Source organism: Plectropomus leopardus, chromosome 19 (genome assembly GCF_026936395.1).
Source record: "Plectropomus leopardus strain MGB_pleo_1.0 chromosome 19, ASM2693639v1, whole genome shotgun sequence".
Classification (NCBI taxonomy): Eukaryota; Metazoa; Chordata; class Actinopteri; order Perciformes; family Serranidae; genus Plectropomus; species Plectropomus leopardus.
Genome location: NC_142194.1, coordinates 16,218,277 through 16,236,119, shown reverse-complemented (window position 1 = coordinate 16,236,119; position 17,843 = coordinate 16,218,277). Strand labels below are relative to the sequence as shown.

The 17,843-nt window shown below is 38.2% G+C and overlaps 3 protein-coding genes across 5 annotated transcripts; 2 read left to right on the top strand and 1 right to left on the bottom strand.

Moving 5' to 3' along the window:
• Positions 1-2,155: 2,155 nt before the first annotated feature.
• On the bottom strand, positions 2,156-6,639 carry LOC121958584 (elongin-B-like). Its single transcript, XM_042507598.2, has 4 exons — positions 6,502-6,639; positions 5,019-5,153; positions 4,694-4,802; positions 2,156-3,206 (listed from the first exon to the last, which is right to left on the bottom strand). The coding sequence occupies exons 1-4, from the start codon at positions 6,502-6,504 to the stop codon at positions 3,094-3,096; spliced, it is 360 nt and encodes a 119-aa protein (XP_042363532.1). The 5' UTR covers positions 6,505-6,639; the 3' UTR covers positions 2,156-3,093.
• Positions 5,980-13,386, top strand: pkmyt1 (protein kinase, membrane associated tyrosine/threonine 1). Of its 3 annotated transcripts, none has more exons than XM_088069742.1 (8): positions 5,980-6,227; positions 7,821-8,237; positions 9,207-9,444; positions 9,564-9,843; positions 10,439-10,545; positions 10,637-10,809; positions 11,441-11,661; positions 12,657-13,386. In XM_088069742.1, the coding sequence occupies exons 2-8, from the start codon at positions 7,863-7,865 to the stop codon at positions 13,039-13,041; spliced, it is 1,779 nt and encodes a 592-aa protein (XP_087925868.1). In that variant the 5' UTR covers positions 5,980-6,227; positions 7,821-7,862; the 3' UTR covers positions 13,042-13,386. The 3 variants fall into 3 exon arrangements, with proteins under 3 accessions (XP_087925868.1, XP_087925867.1, XP_042363529.2); XM_088069741.1 differs by having other exon boundaries at positions 5,980-6,258; XM_042507595.2 differs by lacking the exon at positions 5,980-6,227 and adding an exon at positions 6,625-6,765.
• Positions 13,387-14,772: 1,386 nt separating this feature from the next.
• LOC121958583 (uncharacterized) lies at positions 14,773-17,786 on the top strand. Its single transcript, XM_042507597.2, has 3 exons — positions 14,773-15,061; positions 16,242-16,440; positions 16,543-17,786. The coding sequence occupies exons 2-3, from the start codon at positions 16,251-16,253 to the stop codon at positions 17,412-17,414; spliced, it is 1,062 nt and encodes a 353-aa protein (XP_042363531.2). The 5' UTR covers positions 14,773-15,061; positions 16,242-16,250; the 3' UTR covers positions 17,415-17,786.
• The last annotated feature ends 57 nt before the right edge of the window (positions 17,787-17,843 follow it).

Genomic DNA, 17,843 nt, shown 5'->3' with positions numbered 1-17,843 from the left:
ACTTTAAAAAAAAAAAAAAAAAAAACTGTTCTAAATTTATTTTGAAAATTTTGATAATTTCTAGATAGTTGATATATATGTACGTATGTCTTTATTTCCATTTTGGACCTATATTGTAACTTTCGCACTTTATGTTTTGGATTGTGACTTTGTGTTTACTTTTTTTTAAACAGACATAAAGGTCCAGTGTGTAGGCTTTAGGGGGATATTTTGTTGGAAACTGTAGATAATGACTACGTTTTTATTAGTGTATAATCAACTGAAATCATTGTGTTTTTTGTATTTTAAGATGAGATTTATTTTTCACGAGAAATGAGGACATTTCATTTAAAGTATGGGAGAAGAATGTGAGATGAGATTTATTGTATTTGGTTCTCTGATCTATTTAGATCATTAAGTTGATTTCATTTATTCTAAATTCATATATTGTTTTAAGTTGCGCTGTCTTCAAGTTAAAATAGGGAACTACTTAATATGGCGCACCTTCTGCAGAGTGATATGAGAGATGCTTCGTGTGTGTTCAGTTGAGATGCATAGTTGTTCTTTGGCTGTGCTCTTATTACCCACAGCCCTTAAGTAATTTAACCTCTAAAGTTACGGCTGGAAGGTGGGAGCCTTACAGTATGTATATACTGAGCAGTTCTTCCCCCATGTACTCCTCCATGTAATTTATACCATAGCCCAGAACAGATATTAAATACTCCATTCATATTTTCATGTCGGTCACTGTGGTTTTCTTAACATCTTGGCACAACATAAGTTGTTTCAGTTGGTTGGACTTTGCAACATCACCACTAGATGCCACTAAATCCTACAAAGTAGACCTTTAATGAGCATTGCTGGAGTCTGCTGAGGCCTATTTTCTTTGCTAACAGCTGTTTCTCTGTAAATGTTGTGCATGAGGCTAAACTTAAAAATTTGAGTTTCTGGTCACTGTATCCACACTTTGTGTTTGTTTTTGTTGAATGTATTGTTACACTTAAACATGGACACTTACATTAAAATTGCTTAATAGGGAGATCTCTTTATGGCCAGTGTGAACAGGAGAAACACCATCAAGTAAAAATGAAAATTATTCTACATGCAGGGATGTTTTTTTTTTTTTTTTAAAGACACCTGGAAAAATATCAAACCTATTCCCAGCCCCTACATTGTTTGAGGCCCTTGTTACTCTAAGTGTCTAACAGCAACGGCCTCCAGCACAACACAGCTTCATTTTATTTTGGAGAGACCCAGAAACTCACCTGCACCGCTATACTGGATTATTGTTTTATGTGTGTCAGTTAGTTTGTGGTAATTCATTGAAGCACAGCTCAATTTAAGAAAATGTACACAAAAACGCTTACAGTATAAAATTATAAATATGTTAGAACTACATTTTGACACACCAGATTATGTAATAATGCAGAAGTGAGTTCTTTCTTTAACCCCTTTACTTTTCTTGGCCTTAAGACGGCTTAGGGTGACGGCACTGGATTTATATACCTTATTTGCCTTCATGTGTGAAACTTATAAAATAAGAACTGCAACTTCAGGTGCTCAAATATTCCCCCAAAATACAAGAAGACCCTTTTCACTGAGGACTTTTGGACTTGTCACTGTAAGAAAGTTACAGGTGTGAATAATAAAATTAAAAATTTCATTTAGCAACTTAAGTGTCTGCAAGGGTGTGAGGTTTTCATATCAACAATGGGAGGGACACATGAAACAGGGGATTTGGAGATCCTCTGCCAGGTAATTTTGACATAAAAAAATTTAATTTCCTGCATTTGGTAAATATTTATGCACCAATATGTGCCTTTTCTGCATTAATCTATTCTTTAATTCTGTCAAAATAAAAGTACTCTACTACTTTCATGTTTTATTGAAATGAAAAATGCATCTAAATACTAAGCAGGGATGGATCCCCTGTATCCCCCCCCCAGGAATCTGAGTTTTCAGGATTCTGTGCATGCTGAATCACTGTCACTGTCCTTACTACTGGGAAATGTAAAGAGTACAGAGCCATGGTTAATGTTAGTTACCCGTGTTTACCCTGCTATGACAAGTCAAAAAGTCTGGCCAACTTCTTTCATAGATCTCTTAAATTCTATTATCTTCATTAAATGTTGACACAAACCTGCATTTAAAATAAAAAAAAAATCAGCCTGCAGTGTAAAAAACAAAACAGGAAAAACTTTTAATTAAGCAAGCTCACAGTTACAGGCTATGTTTGTGTGATTAGGGGAAGGTGCCACATTGATGGTTGGTGACATGGGGTGATGCATTTCAAAACTGAAGTTTATAATGCCAGAAAACTCTCCTCCTGTGTTTACTGTATGCCACAAACAGAATGTCCTTAGACCAAAAAAAATCCTCTGTTGTCCAGGATGTACCTGCCTTTGGTCTCAGTGCATGAAACATACAACAAAGAACTGACAAGGAAAACATCCTGAAAAAAACAAAACGACAACAAAAACTACACTTAATTATTATAAAGACTTTCTTTCCAGGTATGAAATCAAACCAGAAATGTACAACATAAATGGGAGACTCAAACTAAGGATACTTAGCAGTTTAAGGTGTATCTGTTTCTGTGAAAATAAAGCCTTTGTTTTGATTTTTTTTTTTTGTTTTTTTTGTTCATGCAGTATGCCAATTCACACAAACCGGACTCCTCTCCTATTCATGTTACTTCTAGAGCACTGTGACATACAACTACGCCTTCACCTTCTCCAAAATATTAATGATAATAATTAGAATAACTCACACGCGCACACACACAATCATACTTTCCAAAGCAACTTCTTCACTCAAAAAGTTTGAGCCAGTTGGTGCTTATAAGAGCAGAGTCAAGGAGCAGAACCGCATGTGATGTGGAAATCATAAAGAGTTAAAAGAAGATGATTTGTGAAGCAAATTTTGGGGAGGGGGGGGGGGATGCTGGGATGATAGCATGAAGGTAACATGGATAGGCTTGGTTACCTATAATGTCCCCATCCATCAACTGAAATTATATTACATATCCTCCACCCCGCTACTTCTCCACTGCAGTTAATCCACACACACCCACTTCCATCCTTCCCTCCATTGCTCGTTTCCTCTCTCCTGTTATCACTGCACGGCCTGCTCATTGGCAGTGCTACCGGAGTCCTGAGGCTTCATCACATCAGGGAGTTCTGGGGGGCTGGAGAAGGCCTCGATGTGCAGCTGTTCAAACATCTCATCTGAAGGGCAAAGGAGACGAGGAAACATTAGCTCCATCGCGACAACACACTTGCATGTGGCAACATCACTCACAGGGCTCGAGATTTACTTTTTTCACCGCAGTCCTGAAAACCAACCGAAACCGTCCCACAGAAACAGTAAATGCTGTGCGTCTAAATTAATACAATGACAGCTTTTCTACAAAAAACCTAAACCTTGTAACTAACTTCACTTTGTACCTGTGCGAGGGTTGACAGGTTTTAGCTTTTAGATGTCAAGGTTCATCTTCTGTGTGTGTATGTGTGTGTGTGTGTGTGTGTGAGAGTGTGTGAGTGTGTGCCTGTGTTAGTGTGTGTCACACCTGAATTGTGAACTCCCTCAAAATTCTACTCTGATAACATCACCAGGGATCACCGTTATGGTTCAGCTGCAGTTGTCTGTTTTATTGTTGGGTTTTTTTTTTTTATTACCTTCCTTTTTGCTCCATCCAAAATGTATTTTTTTTGTCTGTGATTTTTTTTTTTTTTTTTTTTTTGACATGAGGACAGTGAGGCACCCTGACGTAGGAGCCCTCAGTCAAGTCACTAAGTTGCTGCAGTGAAAACTGACTGCGGCGTGTCTTTCTGGGAGGATAGTCCAAAGCTTGAAAGTAAAAACTACTCTGGTTAAAAGGGAGCACCACCTAAATGTTATTTCTATGGCCCATGACAGTTCAGTCAATATTTGTGAGCATGAGCTACTCTTTCTCAAAGCCAAAAACCAGATAAGTAAGTCTAAAACGTACTCAAGTCTGGCGCTGCTCCAGAGGCAACAAGTGAGAGACTGATTTTTTGAACCCACAGAATGTTTGTTTTCTATTTTATATCCGAATGAGCTTAATTCTATTGTTGTGTTCACAGCTCTGAAACTGAAAATGCACCTATGTAGTCAGATCAATCCCCTCGAGTCAGTGTCATTTATAGTATCTTTCCCAATTCACTGTCTATAGAGCAGCTCTACACTTAAAACCCTAACACATTACACATTTGAGTTTTAACACTCTAGTTTTTGGCTATGGGAGAGAGTTGCTCATGTTTACTAATGTCTTTTTTACAAGTCTGAGTTCAGTTTAACACACTGTAAAATTACATTTATTAAAAATGTCTTCTAGATAGCACTAAACAACACAGGAGCATGGATAAGTAGTTGATAATCATAGTTATCTACTGATATACAAACTGCCACAGCAACCAATTACACTATTTGAGAGACTAATAAGATTGATGCAGACTAACTGGCACTAAGTACAAATGACTGTATTCACTCAAGCAATTTATTACTGATAGTCAACTAAACTGAACAAGCAAATCCAAAACAGGACTTCTATAATAATCCCCCAACCTGAAAAGCAGAGTGGAGTTTATAAGACAGGAAATATGTGCTGTGGTCTAGAAAATGGCCTTTATATGAGAAAAAAACAAAATATCCATGACTTTAGATGCACACAAATAACATAAAGTGAACATACCATTTATGCGAAAGGCCAGACCAACTGTAGCTGGGGCTTGAGGTCTGGCAGTCTGGTTGGTGAATCCAGAGTCACCAAGAGTTTTGCTGTCCTCTAGCAACTGGTCATCCTGTGAAACAAGAGTTGAAAACGTCACAGAATCCCAAAATGGCCTAAAATATATGAATTAACTTCAGTGAGCATGGAGACATCGTGAGGGACATTTCAAAAAAAATATTTTAGTCGCAATGAAAAAAAGACAAGTTAAATACCACGACTGTCACCTAGACAGAATTGTGACCAGACTTTAATTATGTGTCACTGGCATACTTGACGCTAAACTCACTTTGTACAGCCTCTGGTCTTCAGGAGGTCTCTTAAGAATTCCTTCAACAATACGCTTCAGCTCATACACAGTGGTAGACTCCTTGGCATCTGTGAAGATTGTGGTCTTGTGACGCCGGATCATTAAGAACACGTCCTGAGGGAAAATGGGCAAAGAATTATAAATTAAAAACAATTATGTCAAAGGCAACTTGATTTGTGGGATTATCTTGAATGACTCTTAAAAAAATGTCTGTCTGAATGTAGAATGGGATCAATCACGACAGCTGATCCTGTGGCTCCTCTAACCTCTCTTTGACAAAACATCTCAGTAAGCCATTTAAGTTAATACCTGTCCATCTGGCAACTGTTTATAACACCTTACTAGCCTGTCTGTAGACTTTATGTGTTACTGTTGGTTAAGCCTTCAATGGAAAGACAAGTCTTAAGTTGGTTATTTTCAGTGATGGAAGAAGTATCAAGATCCTTTACTCAAATAAAAGTACTAATACCACACTGTGAGAATACTCTGCTCTGTTACAAGTAAAAGTCCTGCTTTGAAGTGGTACTTAAGTAAAAGTAAGTAAGGATAATTAGGAAAATGCACTTAAAATATTAAAGTAAAAGCACAATACAGATAAACCTTTAAAAAACACCCTAAATTGCAACATTATAAAAAAGAAGGGGGAAAAAACCGTAAAAATCAAGAAAATTAGGGAAAAAACAACTTATAAACTTAAATTATACTTTTTAAAATAGAAAATACTTAAATATTTGGCAATGAATTACCTGTGCGGCTGTACTTGTGTAAACTGTTTAGCAATTTACAAAAAAACGTATTTTCTAAACTCTTCTCTTGACTGTTCTTAATCTATCTTAATCTATAAAGAAGCACGAAAATAAAATAGTCAAGGAAAATACAAGTACCTCTAATTCATATATAAGTACTGTAGTTGACTAAATGTACTTAGTTACATTCCACCACTGGTTATTTTTCCAACGTGTCAGGGAAGGTGTTCCCCTAATAAAGAGGAATTAAAGTTACTGACTCTTCATTGATACAGAAGCTACCAATGATAACCGAGCTGTGTATTTAACGTTAGCTCTGCGCTAGCGTAGCATTAGCATTGGGATGTTAGAGAGTCAAAATTAGGCCTGACAGTGAAATCGATAGACACTGTAGGTCTGTCAATGACGGTATGAGTTCAGCTGATCTGACTGGCCTCACCTGGTTAGTTAGCTAACGTTACATCACCTACAAGGTTAGCTAACCTCGCGAGCTACACCTCTCGTTAAAGCTAACGTAAACGATAAGCAGGCGAGGCTAATGGAGCACACTTAGCATTAGCTGGCTAGCAAACACAAACTGAAAGAAACGTTTCTTTAACCGTCAGTATTGTTCATTATCATAACGATAACATTTCACAACAACTCGTCAAACGTTAATTCTGTATTGGTGTCTCGGCACGAATCTCACACAGTTATGAAAATAATAATGAAGTTACCATTTCAAGTGGTCAGCTAGCTAGCCAGTTGCGCCAGCCCTGTGTTGTGCAGCAAAACCCCAGACTGCACCGCTTGCGGACATTGCGCAGTTCAGATAAGCGTTCTGTATTCACGGAGGGCAGCTACGCAACACTGCGTATAATTTTCAGAATTTGGCGCGAGGTAGTTTCATGCTTGAACGGTGTACCCGCAGTTCATTTGGACACAGAGAGTACCAGAGCTTCACTGTAATGAAGACGGCCCGTCGTTAAAACTGGATTATGGTCTGTGTGAGAACAATAATTATTTATTTCTGCTTTACCTTACGCTGAACTGTCAGTTACTGTACGTCATTTGAATGTATGTTAGCTAGCTTGCTAGGTTATGTTGTTATGTTGTTGACTGGGTCCGCCCTTAGTTAATGTTGACGTTAGCGAGCCAAAAGTTGTTTAGTTGATGTGACATTTGGCACTGAAGTCAAAGAATGAATGCTGTTAACGTTAGCCATAGATAATTTGGTAAAATAACTTAAATAAAGCCTTAGTTTATCAAACGTGTGTCGTATTTACCCGGTTAAAAACTTAGCTACGTCACGTCTAGCAGGTCTGTTGCCAATGGCTATCTAACTTACCTTCTGAGAAATGTTGTTATATTTTCACCCAGATCTGTACCTTTCCTTAATGCAGCTGACCCTCCAGTAGGAAAAATTGTTTCTCGCCACGTCCTCAAAATAATAACAGAGCCATACGTGTCCTTTTTCAACAAAATATATATCTCTGTTCCACATGTCGCTGCATATTGAAATCAATTTGTAAATGACATACGTTGGAAGAAGGTTTGGGTGCTTCCTAATAAATACTTTATTGTGAATGAGGTTATGTAAGTGTCCTTCAAAATTATTCATAAGTACTACCCTGCCAGTCGCTGCATACATAAATATTAACACAAACTGCTCTTTTTGTGATGTACACAAAGGTGTTTTACACCTTTTTGCGTCTTTCTTATACCAAGAAAGCATTTTTTATAATTAAAAAATATATTTAAAAAATAATAGTGTAGTTTTTTGAAGGATATTGAACATTGTAGTATAGTGGCATTTTAAGAATAGACCCAAGTAAAGTACAAGTACCTAAAATTCATACTTAAGTACAGTTCTTAAGTAAATGTACTTCCACCAATTCCTCTGATTTTAGACAAGAAAGGTTTGGTGCATTAGTATAAAGAAGTAGATTAAATGAGCATGAGCAGCTAATGGAAAATCAAAAATGTCACTGGAACGTTAATATTAACTGTCAGACAAAATTGCAAGTGTGTAAAGGTTTTCTTTTGAATGTTGCAGCTCACTATCTTCAAAGAGAGGAACTGAAAAAGTCCCGACACAATGTCAGTGGCAGTGGAAACCACAGTGTCCAGGGTGCCTCTCCCTATCCCGACCCACTTCTCACATGCAGAGCAGTCCTTCTCCCTCAAAAAGCGCCGTCTCCCTTTTTCCTCTTCGTCCACGTCCAACTCATCCTACTCTTCCCCTGCCCGGCTCTCACATTCACTGCCCCCGCTGCCACCATCCAAGGGATGTCCCCCTCTGAGCAGGATGTTCCCCCAGCAACCATCCCCCTGGACACCCCTTTCACGTTCCCTTAGTAAGTCTCCCCCTCCAAATTCTGTATATGATCCCAGCAAACAGCAATCCTACTTCAATCAGTGCTTCACTAATTTGGGGCTGCTGGGAAGGGGATCTTTCGGAGAGGTCTACAAGGTAAGCAAGACAAAAATGTGCATGTCTGTGTGCATATATGTGTATGAAAGCATATATATATACATGTAATGAATGTTTTTTTTTTATTAAGGACATTGGAATTGCTGCATTTTAAGACAAAATTTTGTGAGAAGGTTGCTATAAAATACTCAAATTTTAAAAACAACAAAAATAATATATGGAGCTGTCTTGGTGAGGATCAATATTTAAAGGAGCAGTGTTTAGGATTTAGTGGCACCATGATGAGCTGCAGATTGCAACCAGTTGAAACTTCAGGAGATCAGGAGATTTTTACTGGGAGATGAACTATACGCAGTGGTATCTTCTTCTCCAAAACAAACAGACCCGGTCATTTAAACCAATAAAAATACTGAACAAAGCAGGTGCATGTTAAAAAACAATAACATTGTTTTTCCAACTCTGCTTTTTGCTGCGATGCAAATGGCCCTATTTGGAGCCAGTGTTTGATTTGTCCATTCTGAGCTGCTGTAGAAACACGGCGGAGTCTGTGGAAGAGGACCTGCTCCCTACGTAGATATAAACGGCTCATTCTAAGATAATGAAAACACGATGATTCTTATAATCAGGTGATTATACATGAAAGAAAATCAAATTATTGTATTATATTCAATTTCTGCCAATTCATCCACCTAAATTCTAAACACTGGACATTTCAATTTTAAAAAACAGTCCAGTCCAATAATAGGCAGTACCTATTATCAATTTTCTCTAATCTTTCTCTGTTTCTGTAATAAACATACTTGGACATTGGTTTTAGGTTGAAAGGGAGTTTTGTTACACAATGGAATTTACATAAAATCTTGACCGAACATCTGTGCTGTGGTTTGTAATGGGGAAGCTCACAACACAAATTTAGATTTCTCTGGAAGCCGTTCTTTCTCACCAAGCTTATCATTTGGAGATCCCCAAATAGAAGACAAGACCTCAGCATTTTCTATATTTTTGTAGGTGCAAAGCAACGTGGACGGCCGCCAGTATGCAGTCAAGCGCTCCTCTCACCGTTTCAGGGGCAATTGTGATAGAAACCGTAGCGTAAGGGAAGCCAGAAACCACGAGCGCCTCTGTCCTCACCCTCACATCCTGAATTTTATGGCAGCCTGGGAGGAGTGTGGCCGACTGTACATCCAGACAGAGCTGTGTAGCACCAGCTTGCTGCTCCATGCTGAGAACCAGCCTCCTGGTCCAGGTTTGTCCAAAAGAGACAATAAAATCTATTCAGATGTTGTATTGGCTATGATATTTTATTAAATGATTACTCCAGAAAATTCTCAAATCCCCTGATTGACTTTGACATATTTCACTCAGATGAGGCTGCAGCATGGGCCTACCTGTGTGACCTCCTCTCAGCACTGCAACACTTGCACTCGCATGGTTTTGTGCATCTCGACCTCAAGCCAGCTAACGTCCTTATCACTGACTCTGGCCGTCTTAAGCTGGCGGACTTCGGGCTGCTGTTTGAGCTCAAACAGAACAGCATCGAGTCTGCAGAGGGGAAAATGAAAGACGACATCCAGGAGGGAGATCCCAGATACATGGCCCCTGAGCTGCTGCGTGGGGAGTATGGACCTGCTGCAGATGTTTTCAGGTACAAATATCATACATGCATGAGAAAACAAAGAAGAGAGGTCTTTGTCGTGCCCTGATGAAGACCGTGTGTGGCCGAAACATGTTGGTTTAGTTTTATCTGATCCACCATGAACTAACGTTGATAATAAAGCATTTTAACATAAGAAGAGTTTCTTGGTTAAGCCCTTTTTTAAGCTATTTTCAAATTTTTTAACTAAAAAGCATCTTCTTATTGCTTTGTTGCTTCTCCTGCCTAAAGAACACAGAAGCCTTCCTACTTTGTCTCCACAGTATTAAAATGTCTTCAATCAGTCTTTCAGAAGTGATAAAAATGCTTAGACATGGGAAATATGATTTTATGAATCCTTTTTTGTGATGTTGCATTACAAAATTTCAAAATAACTTCTTTTATTGTTTTTTTTAACTATTAATACTTTTTTAAATATATAACATTTACCAAATTCCTTTTGCCTGAACATCAACCCCCAATAAATATTAGGCAACATTGTCCCTAACCCTAAAATAATTCATTTTTATTCATGTCACTAAAAAGTCTTAAATCTAACTTGCTGTAAGTTGCAGGACGCCTGACCTGTTGTGTCTTTTTCATGTAGTTTGGGCGTTTCTATCCTGGAGCTCGCCTGTAATATGGAGATTCCAAATGGTGGCGAGGGCTGGCAACAGCTCAGACAAGGCTGCCTCCCCTCAGAGTTTACCAGCGGTAAGATCTTATTTCATTTAAGTCATAAAGTCATTTAATACGCGTATTTATGTATGACTTATGTTTTTACTATTTCCATGTGTATTTGCAGTCCTGTCAACTGAGCTTCAGACAGTGCTGCAGACGATGCTGGCTCCAGAACCATCTGAAAGGCCGACGGTCTCTGAGCTTCTGTCTGTCCCCTCTGTTAGGAAACAGAGATGGAAGAGGCGCATCTACCTTACGGTGGCAGAGACCACACTGACACTGGTCTCCTTATGCCAGGTAATGTGTCTAACAAACCCTTTAAACAATAAGCATTTGGAGTTGGCTTTCCACGCTTAGATTTACAACATGTAAAGCAAACCTGAAACTTAAACATGTACTTTTTTTTTAAAAAATGATCTCTTTATTCAGTAATAACAAGGTCCAAACAGATAACCCTTATAGGACTTAGTAGCCCTATCTTCCCAAGCCTTCTGTAAGTCACAGATAAAATAGGCGATAATGCAAAAGTGAATTAAATTAGAAAATACAGAAGCCAAAAAGGACCAATAAAGTAAATATAAATACAGGTATGAACATATAGCTTCATAAATAGAAGAATATTGGGGTGTGTCTTCATGATACTCTAATCACTTTACAAACATGATGTGAAAACCATTAGAACAAACCAAAAAACACATAAATTCACATTAAACAAATGAAGAACATACAGGTGTAATGTACTCCATCCAGCTTTCCCATCTTTTGAAAAACTTGTCCTTTTGCAGTCTATTGGCAAAAGTAATCCTTTCCATCCTAAAGATGTCATATATAATATGTCGATCCAATCTTTAACAGTAGGTATTACATGTGTACTTTTTATCAACCTTGAAGGTTTCATTTTTTAATTTTCCTTCTCTTTTTCTCTTAGTCGTTGCTGTGCTTCGGCTATAGACTCGTGTCCTCCCTTCACTTGCCTTTTCTTCCTCAATGGACCAAGCCAGAGCCCTGCACTCCTCCTAAGGGCAGCTGGGACAAAGATTTAACCCTGCCGCTCAGTGCCATGCACGCTGACTCAGGGAGCCCAGAGGACGATGCAGTGTTTCTGCTGGATCCCACTGACCCGGAGCTTTCCCCCACCTTCTCACACAGGTAGAGAATCATGAAAAATTAACCAATTCATAACATTTTAAGATATATTTTAGCAGGATTCCTGATAAAGTCTTAGAAGACATTAAATTAATTCATCTAAAAATAAGATCTCAATTGGTATTAAAATGTCTTAAATCAATCTTTTAAAAGTCTTAGACAGACATTGGGAGGAGGATATTATGAATCTTTTTTTTCTAAAATTGCATTGTGAAATATTTTTTTTTTTTTTTTTTAATAATAATTCACCAACTTGAACATCATGCAGATCAGGATAAAGGAACCAACAACACTCATACGTTTACTGCATCCCATCAAATAAAGGAACAAGCTTTTTTCAAGGCGAATCAAACAGATACTTTTATAACATATGTTCAGTTTTTTCCATGTTTTCCACTCTTGAGAGTTTTTTTTTTTGAGCATTTGAAGTAAATCATCTAACTTTTCAACTTGATAAAAAAAATCTTGTTTTTATGTTTGTTAACAAAGATTGTTTTTAAAATCGTCCCCGATAAGTAATTCATTCCAGGTGATGTTTTTATTTTTTTCCTTTTTTGTTCCAGTTTCAGTTATCGTATTATTGGTCTTAAATTTTACTTCAGGTAGCATTACAAAAGCCTGAAATCTAACTTTCCCTTAACTTGTAGGAACCTTACTTAAGCCCTAAAGGGCAAGTGAGAAATTGTTTTTCTTCTGGTGATCCATTTATTAAGTCAAAAATAAAATGTTTTGTCATGTGTGAGTGGGAAAAAATGTTTTTGCTTTAAAAACAATATTTGTTCACAATTTTCACGCAATTTTTTTTTAACTTAGAAAATGGATCACCAAAAACATTTTTTTCTCACTTGCCCCTCAGGGCTTCCGTATCACCCTGTTTAGAAATTGACAAATATCAAGCAACAGCGAAGTAAAGAAACAGCTGTTGGGACACTTTACCTAATTGTGAGTCATTTCTGTGAAATTTGCTGCTTAACTGTTTACATTTCTTTACTCTACAGGGTCAAATCTCGACTGTCCGCAGAGAGTACATCCACTCCTCTTCCAGGTTCACCGAGACACAATCATGGAAGTCCTGCCCACACACCCACCCACTCACGTCTAGGTGACTGGTCCTCCTGTAACTTAGCGCTGACCCCCTCCAGCATCCACTCTAATGGTTCCTGCCACACACTAACACCCAGTGCCAGCCCCATACACGCAGAGCTTTGTCCAGATAGCATGAATGAAAACTCCACGCAGAGCCGACAATCTTCCTCTGCCAAGTCCTCGCAGCGACGTGCTCGCAGCTGGATCCGAACAGAGGAGCCGTTACCCCGACCCAACTTTGAACCAAAGAACCTGCTCAGTCTGTTTGAGGACACAACTATAGAGGGACAGCCATGAGGACAGAGCGGTCAGGTTACATTCAGGGGAAAGGTGTTTTCACTTTAAAAAAAAAAAAAAAAGGAACATGTGCATTAATGTACTTATTTTGTATGAACTGTTTTTGCCAGTTTGTAACAGTCTTACAACAGCTTCTTTTAATGTGTGTTTGAGCTTATTTAGGGAAAAGGGTTGAATATGTACTCAGACCTTAAAGCACTTTTTTATGTTTGTGTAAATGCAATCTGTTGCTGAAATGACAAGTCATGATGTGTTGTGAAATAAGTTATCATTAGCTTGGTAAACTCTGAGGCATTTACCTCACGAGTTACAGAAGCAAATAAAACAAAGGGAACAAAATCTAAACTTGTGATGTTTTTAGTATCCCATATTGTGTGTTGAAAACAAAAACGTTATTTTGCCCTGAATCAGACAGTAAGGCGGTGATTCTCAAAGTAGGGTCAGTGGCCCTGCCAGATGGTCCCTGAAAAGCCTTCCAATTTAATCATTTAAATTATGATGTAAAATTTTAGTTTTTTATTATGTTTTTTTGTCTTGTTTTGTTAAGTGTCATGAAGTTAAGTTTAGTGTGTAGGATTTGGCAGCTTCTAGGTTGCAGAACTTGAACTTGTGCACCAAGTGTGTAGGAGAACTGCGGTGGCCAACAAAAACGTGAATGGCCCTATCTAGAGCCAGTGTGTGATTTGACTGTTCTGGGCTTCTGTAGAAACAACATGGCAGACTGTGGAAGAGGACCCGCTCTATATGTAGATATAAACAGCACATTCTAAGGTAACTAAAACACAAAGATTCTTAGTTTTCGTTGATTATAAACTCATGAAAACATAATAATGAATATTATATACCATTTCTGTCAAGATATCCCCTGAATCCAACACATTTGATCTTTAAATATCTTAAGAATTCACTCTAACAAACTGTATAGTTCATCATTAGATCATTAGAATCTACATGAGCTATATTATTTAGCTTGTGTATGCACAATGAGTGAGAAAAACTTCACACTTCTCTTGATGTGTGTTTGTGTGTGTGTGTTCAGAAATCAGAATTATTGATCCCGGGGAGGAAGTTGTGGTTCATTACAATCGCTCTGATGCCAGCATTGAGAATTATAGCAAATAGAAATATGTACAAGCACAAGTATGTTAAAATATAAATTTAAAAATAGAAACAGTAATAGTAACCAGTAAATAGAAAATAAGTATGCATAATATGCTGACTATGTTTGTGTGTAAAAATATACATGTAAATAAATATACACTAATATGTGAATATTTAAATTTACAATATGGATAATGTGCTGAGTGTGTAAAGTAAGTAAAATATAAAAAATGTGTATAATGTAAAACTGTGCCTTATGCAACAATACAGTGTATAAAACTGGTATGAAAACTGAAAATATAAAAAAATATAATTGTGTGTGCAATGCATACATATACAGTCATGCATACACACACATACATACATACATACATATACAGTCTATGGGTGCAGACACTTTTAACAAGTCTAATTTTTCTATTTCTAGTCTCTTTCTGATAGTAACTTAAGGTATTTTAAGGGAAATACACGAGGAAGAACAACCCAAAAAACCCGGAGAACCTCTGATCGCGAGATTTAAATAAGATGCATCATAAACTCAGAATGAATGAATGTAGATGTATGTAAAGGCTCTGTGTCCGCATGGTTCAGTAGATGGCAGCAGCGCACCTCGCGCAGGATGTTAGCCGCCTTAAAATCGCAGGAAGGGAATCATGTGGGTGGTAATGTCTGGTGCGCACAATATCCACATCTGTCGGAATACTTATTCTCCAAACCATTTATGGACTCCGTTTATCTTCTTGAAAAGCTTAACCTAACAGGCCAAATAGACTCTCGGTTCTTTAGGTCCTGAAATAAGATTTTTCAGCCTGACTGCGGATGTCTGCGTAAGTGTGAATGTTGTAAACAATGAGCGGCTGGATCACTGCTGGATAATCTGGGATTCAACAAAGACTGCGGCAGTTGCATCAGGTTTAAAGTATGCTGCTTTTCATTTAGTTAAAATGTGGTAATGAACGGATTATAATATTGAACAGCCTGTCTGTTTCAGCCGATTAATAGTAAGGGACTGTTCGTTACTTGAAAGATGGGAAGGGGTGGTGCAAAACGTGGGAGCCAAGTCAGAAAATATTTAAGCGTTGGGGAGGGAATTTTTGTTTGCTTGTTTGTTATTGGGGGGGTCAATCATAAATGGCCGTATTTTGTATTTATTTTAAATATTCTCATAACCAGCAAACCCACAAGTTGGTTTTAAGAGACTGGATTTTAGTAGGCAGGTGGCTGGGGTATGACTTTTTTTTTTTTTTAAATTTATATCATGATCCTCCATGGAGCTACAAATATTTTTTCTTTAGCCTCCCTGAGTGACTGGGGGAAAATGACATCCTTTCACTGCAAATAACTGCAATTCACAGTCTCTGGCTATGATAAATGGTGTGATTTTGGACTTTTTTTTAAGAAAGCATGCCTTTGAAACTCATTTGCTGGTTTGGGATTCTGGATATTTTAAAAATACAATATAAAACCATTTTATGTTGAATGTCCCTCCTCTAAGCCAAATCAAATAAACATAACGCCCTCCCCTGTGCTTAAATTTTTTTCTGAAATACATGTCCCTAAAGACAAGTTTCATTTAAAACAAACAAACAAAAAAAACCCCAACAACAACTCAAAAAAATACCACTATAGCCCGAAACTGTGGTTATGTATGGTCATGCAGTCACTGACGGAGGCTCAAAGGAAAAATATTTGAAACTCCTGGGAGGGTCATGAAAAAAAAATTAAAGTATTTTTATATGCTATAGCTGCAATATTGTATGTTAATCTGTATGATTACAGTGGTTTCTGTGGGTACAGATACACCATCTACATCTGCTTGGTATCCGTAATACTGTTAGAAATCATATTGTTCCTGCAAAGCTCTAATCAACACCTGTTCTCCATTTTTTAAACAAGTGGTGTTCATTTGCCTTTTTTATGCACTGTAGGTATTACAACAAAAAAACAAATCAGAAAACAAGCAATGTAAAATACAGAACAGAACGCCCCCATATCTTATCAAAGGTGGCATATTTACCCTTAATTGTAATTTTATTTTTTTTCAATGGCAATAGAGTGTGACAGAATTCTCCTTTTTTGTTTTCTTTTTCAATTATCAGTTCATAAAGATGTCCAAAATTGAACGTCTGAATGCCCGAGTGGAAAAGCTGCTGTCTAAAGCGGTGCAGGAGGTTCTGGAGGTGGTGAAAGAAACTGTATCGGAGTACCAGGAGAAAACTGCCCGAACACAGAGAGAGAACCAGAGTCTGAAGAGGAGGCTGCAGGAGCTCCAGGAGAAGTTAGAACTAGAAAGCAATGGTAAGACAATACTTGTGTTAAGAATTTTTGAACCTGTTTGATAAAAATATTTGATTGCATTTGGCCTTTATTTGGTGCTTTGTCACCTTTGTTTCTGTGCAGGAAGTGCGCCACAAACTTCCCCTGCAGCCCAACAGGCTGATACAGAGCTGCAACGGATGGAGCTGAAACAGAAAGAAGGCCTGGAGGAGAACATTGAGCTTGTCCCCTCTGACAAGGACATCGCAGTAATCTGTCCCTCGTATTCACTTGAAGACGTGGACTGTGAAGCATCCATCGCATCTTTAGCCAACCCCTGCTCCTCCCCTCAAACTACGACAGCGCCACATTTAGGTGACGATGACTTGAACAACACAAGAGCTCTTAAAACAGAGACTAAAAATGGACTATCACTTTTAAACCATGTGGTTACAATCACTGAAAACAATCACAAAATGAAAGTAGAGCCTACATCAGATGAAGACGCCGTGCATAACACAAATTATTTTTATGATGGTGCTGGCTCGAGCTCTACATGCTCACTCAGACTAGAACCTCCTCAAGCCAATTCAGGACTCTACAGCAAGTCCATGGTTGTCTCCAGTTTGGGGCAAAATGGCACAGAAGAGCGGCTATCCCAAAGATACAACAATACAATCAGTGTCGGAGCAGATAAACAGCACACCACACAATTAAGCACAAAAGTGGGCACTCCAGGCCTGAAAGCTTTCCAGAGAAACGTCAGAAAACACTACAGCTGCTCGCTCTGCGGTCGCACCTTCAGGCACGCAGGTGACTACAAGAAGCACAGCAGGGTGCACACGGGGGAGAAGCCCTACTGCTGCTCTGTGTGCGGGAAGCGCTTCAGTCAGTCGGGCTACCTCACGGTGCATCTGCGCTACCACACAGGAGAGAAGCCGTTCGGCTGCAGCCACTGTGGCAAAAGTTTTAGTCACTCGAGTAACATGAAGAAACACCAGCAAACTCATCTGTGACGCCGATGGAGCCGGACTTTCTACTTATCATGTTGCTTATATTTAGAGATGGACAGTGTAATAGGCTGCCTGTTTGTAAGCAAAAAAAATGTGCTGGATTCTCAAAATGTAATGTCAACTTATCTCCTATGAGCATTTCTGTCAGCTGAGTGGTTTCTTGTGCTGTGTTGAGATGCCTTTCACAAGCGATTTAACCCTTGAAACTTAAGCACATTGGTTTGATTTTCTTTGAAAGCATGAGTAAAAAGGCAAAAAGCAACTTGACAAGAAATGTCCTGCAAATTGCAAAAATGTAGTAAAGGGTGACAAAAAACTACCTTCAGTCAATGTCATCATCATCTGCTTAAAATGATGTGTTTTTTTTTTTAAAAAGAGGACAATTTTAAAAAACTAGAGAAAGATGTCCAACAAATCTATGCATAATTATTA

Coding starts and splice junctions, on each gene's coding strand:
- LOC121958584 (XM_042507598.2), bottom strand. Junction 4,803..5,018: donor AAGACCAGAGGCTGTACAAA/GTGAGTTTAGCG, acceptor CTTGTTTCACAG/GATGACCAGTTGCTAGAGGA. Junction 3,207..4,693: donor TCTGGCCTTTCGCATAAATG/GTATGTTCACTT, acceptor TTTGCCCTTCAG/ATGAGATGTTTGAACAGCTG.
- LOC121958583 (XM_042507597.2), top strand. CDS start 16,251: ATGTCCAAAATTGAACGTCTGAATGCCCGAGTGGAAAAGCTGCTGTCT. Junction 16,441..16,542: donor GTTAGAACTAGAAAGCAATG/GTAAGACAATAC, acceptor GTTTCTGTGCAG/GAAGTGCGCCACAAACTTCC.
- pkmyt1 (XM_088069742.1), top strand. CDS start 7,863: ATGTCAGTGGCAGTGGAAACCACAGTGTCCAGGGTGCCTCTCCCTATC. Junction 8,238..9,206: donor CTTTCGGAGAGGTCTACAAG/GTAAGCAAGACA, acceptor ATATTTTTGTAG/GTGCAAAGCAACGTGGACGG. Junction 11,662..12,656: donor TCCCCCACCTTCTCACACAG/GTAGAGAATCAT, acceptor TTTACTCTACAG/GGTCAAATCTCGACTGTCCG.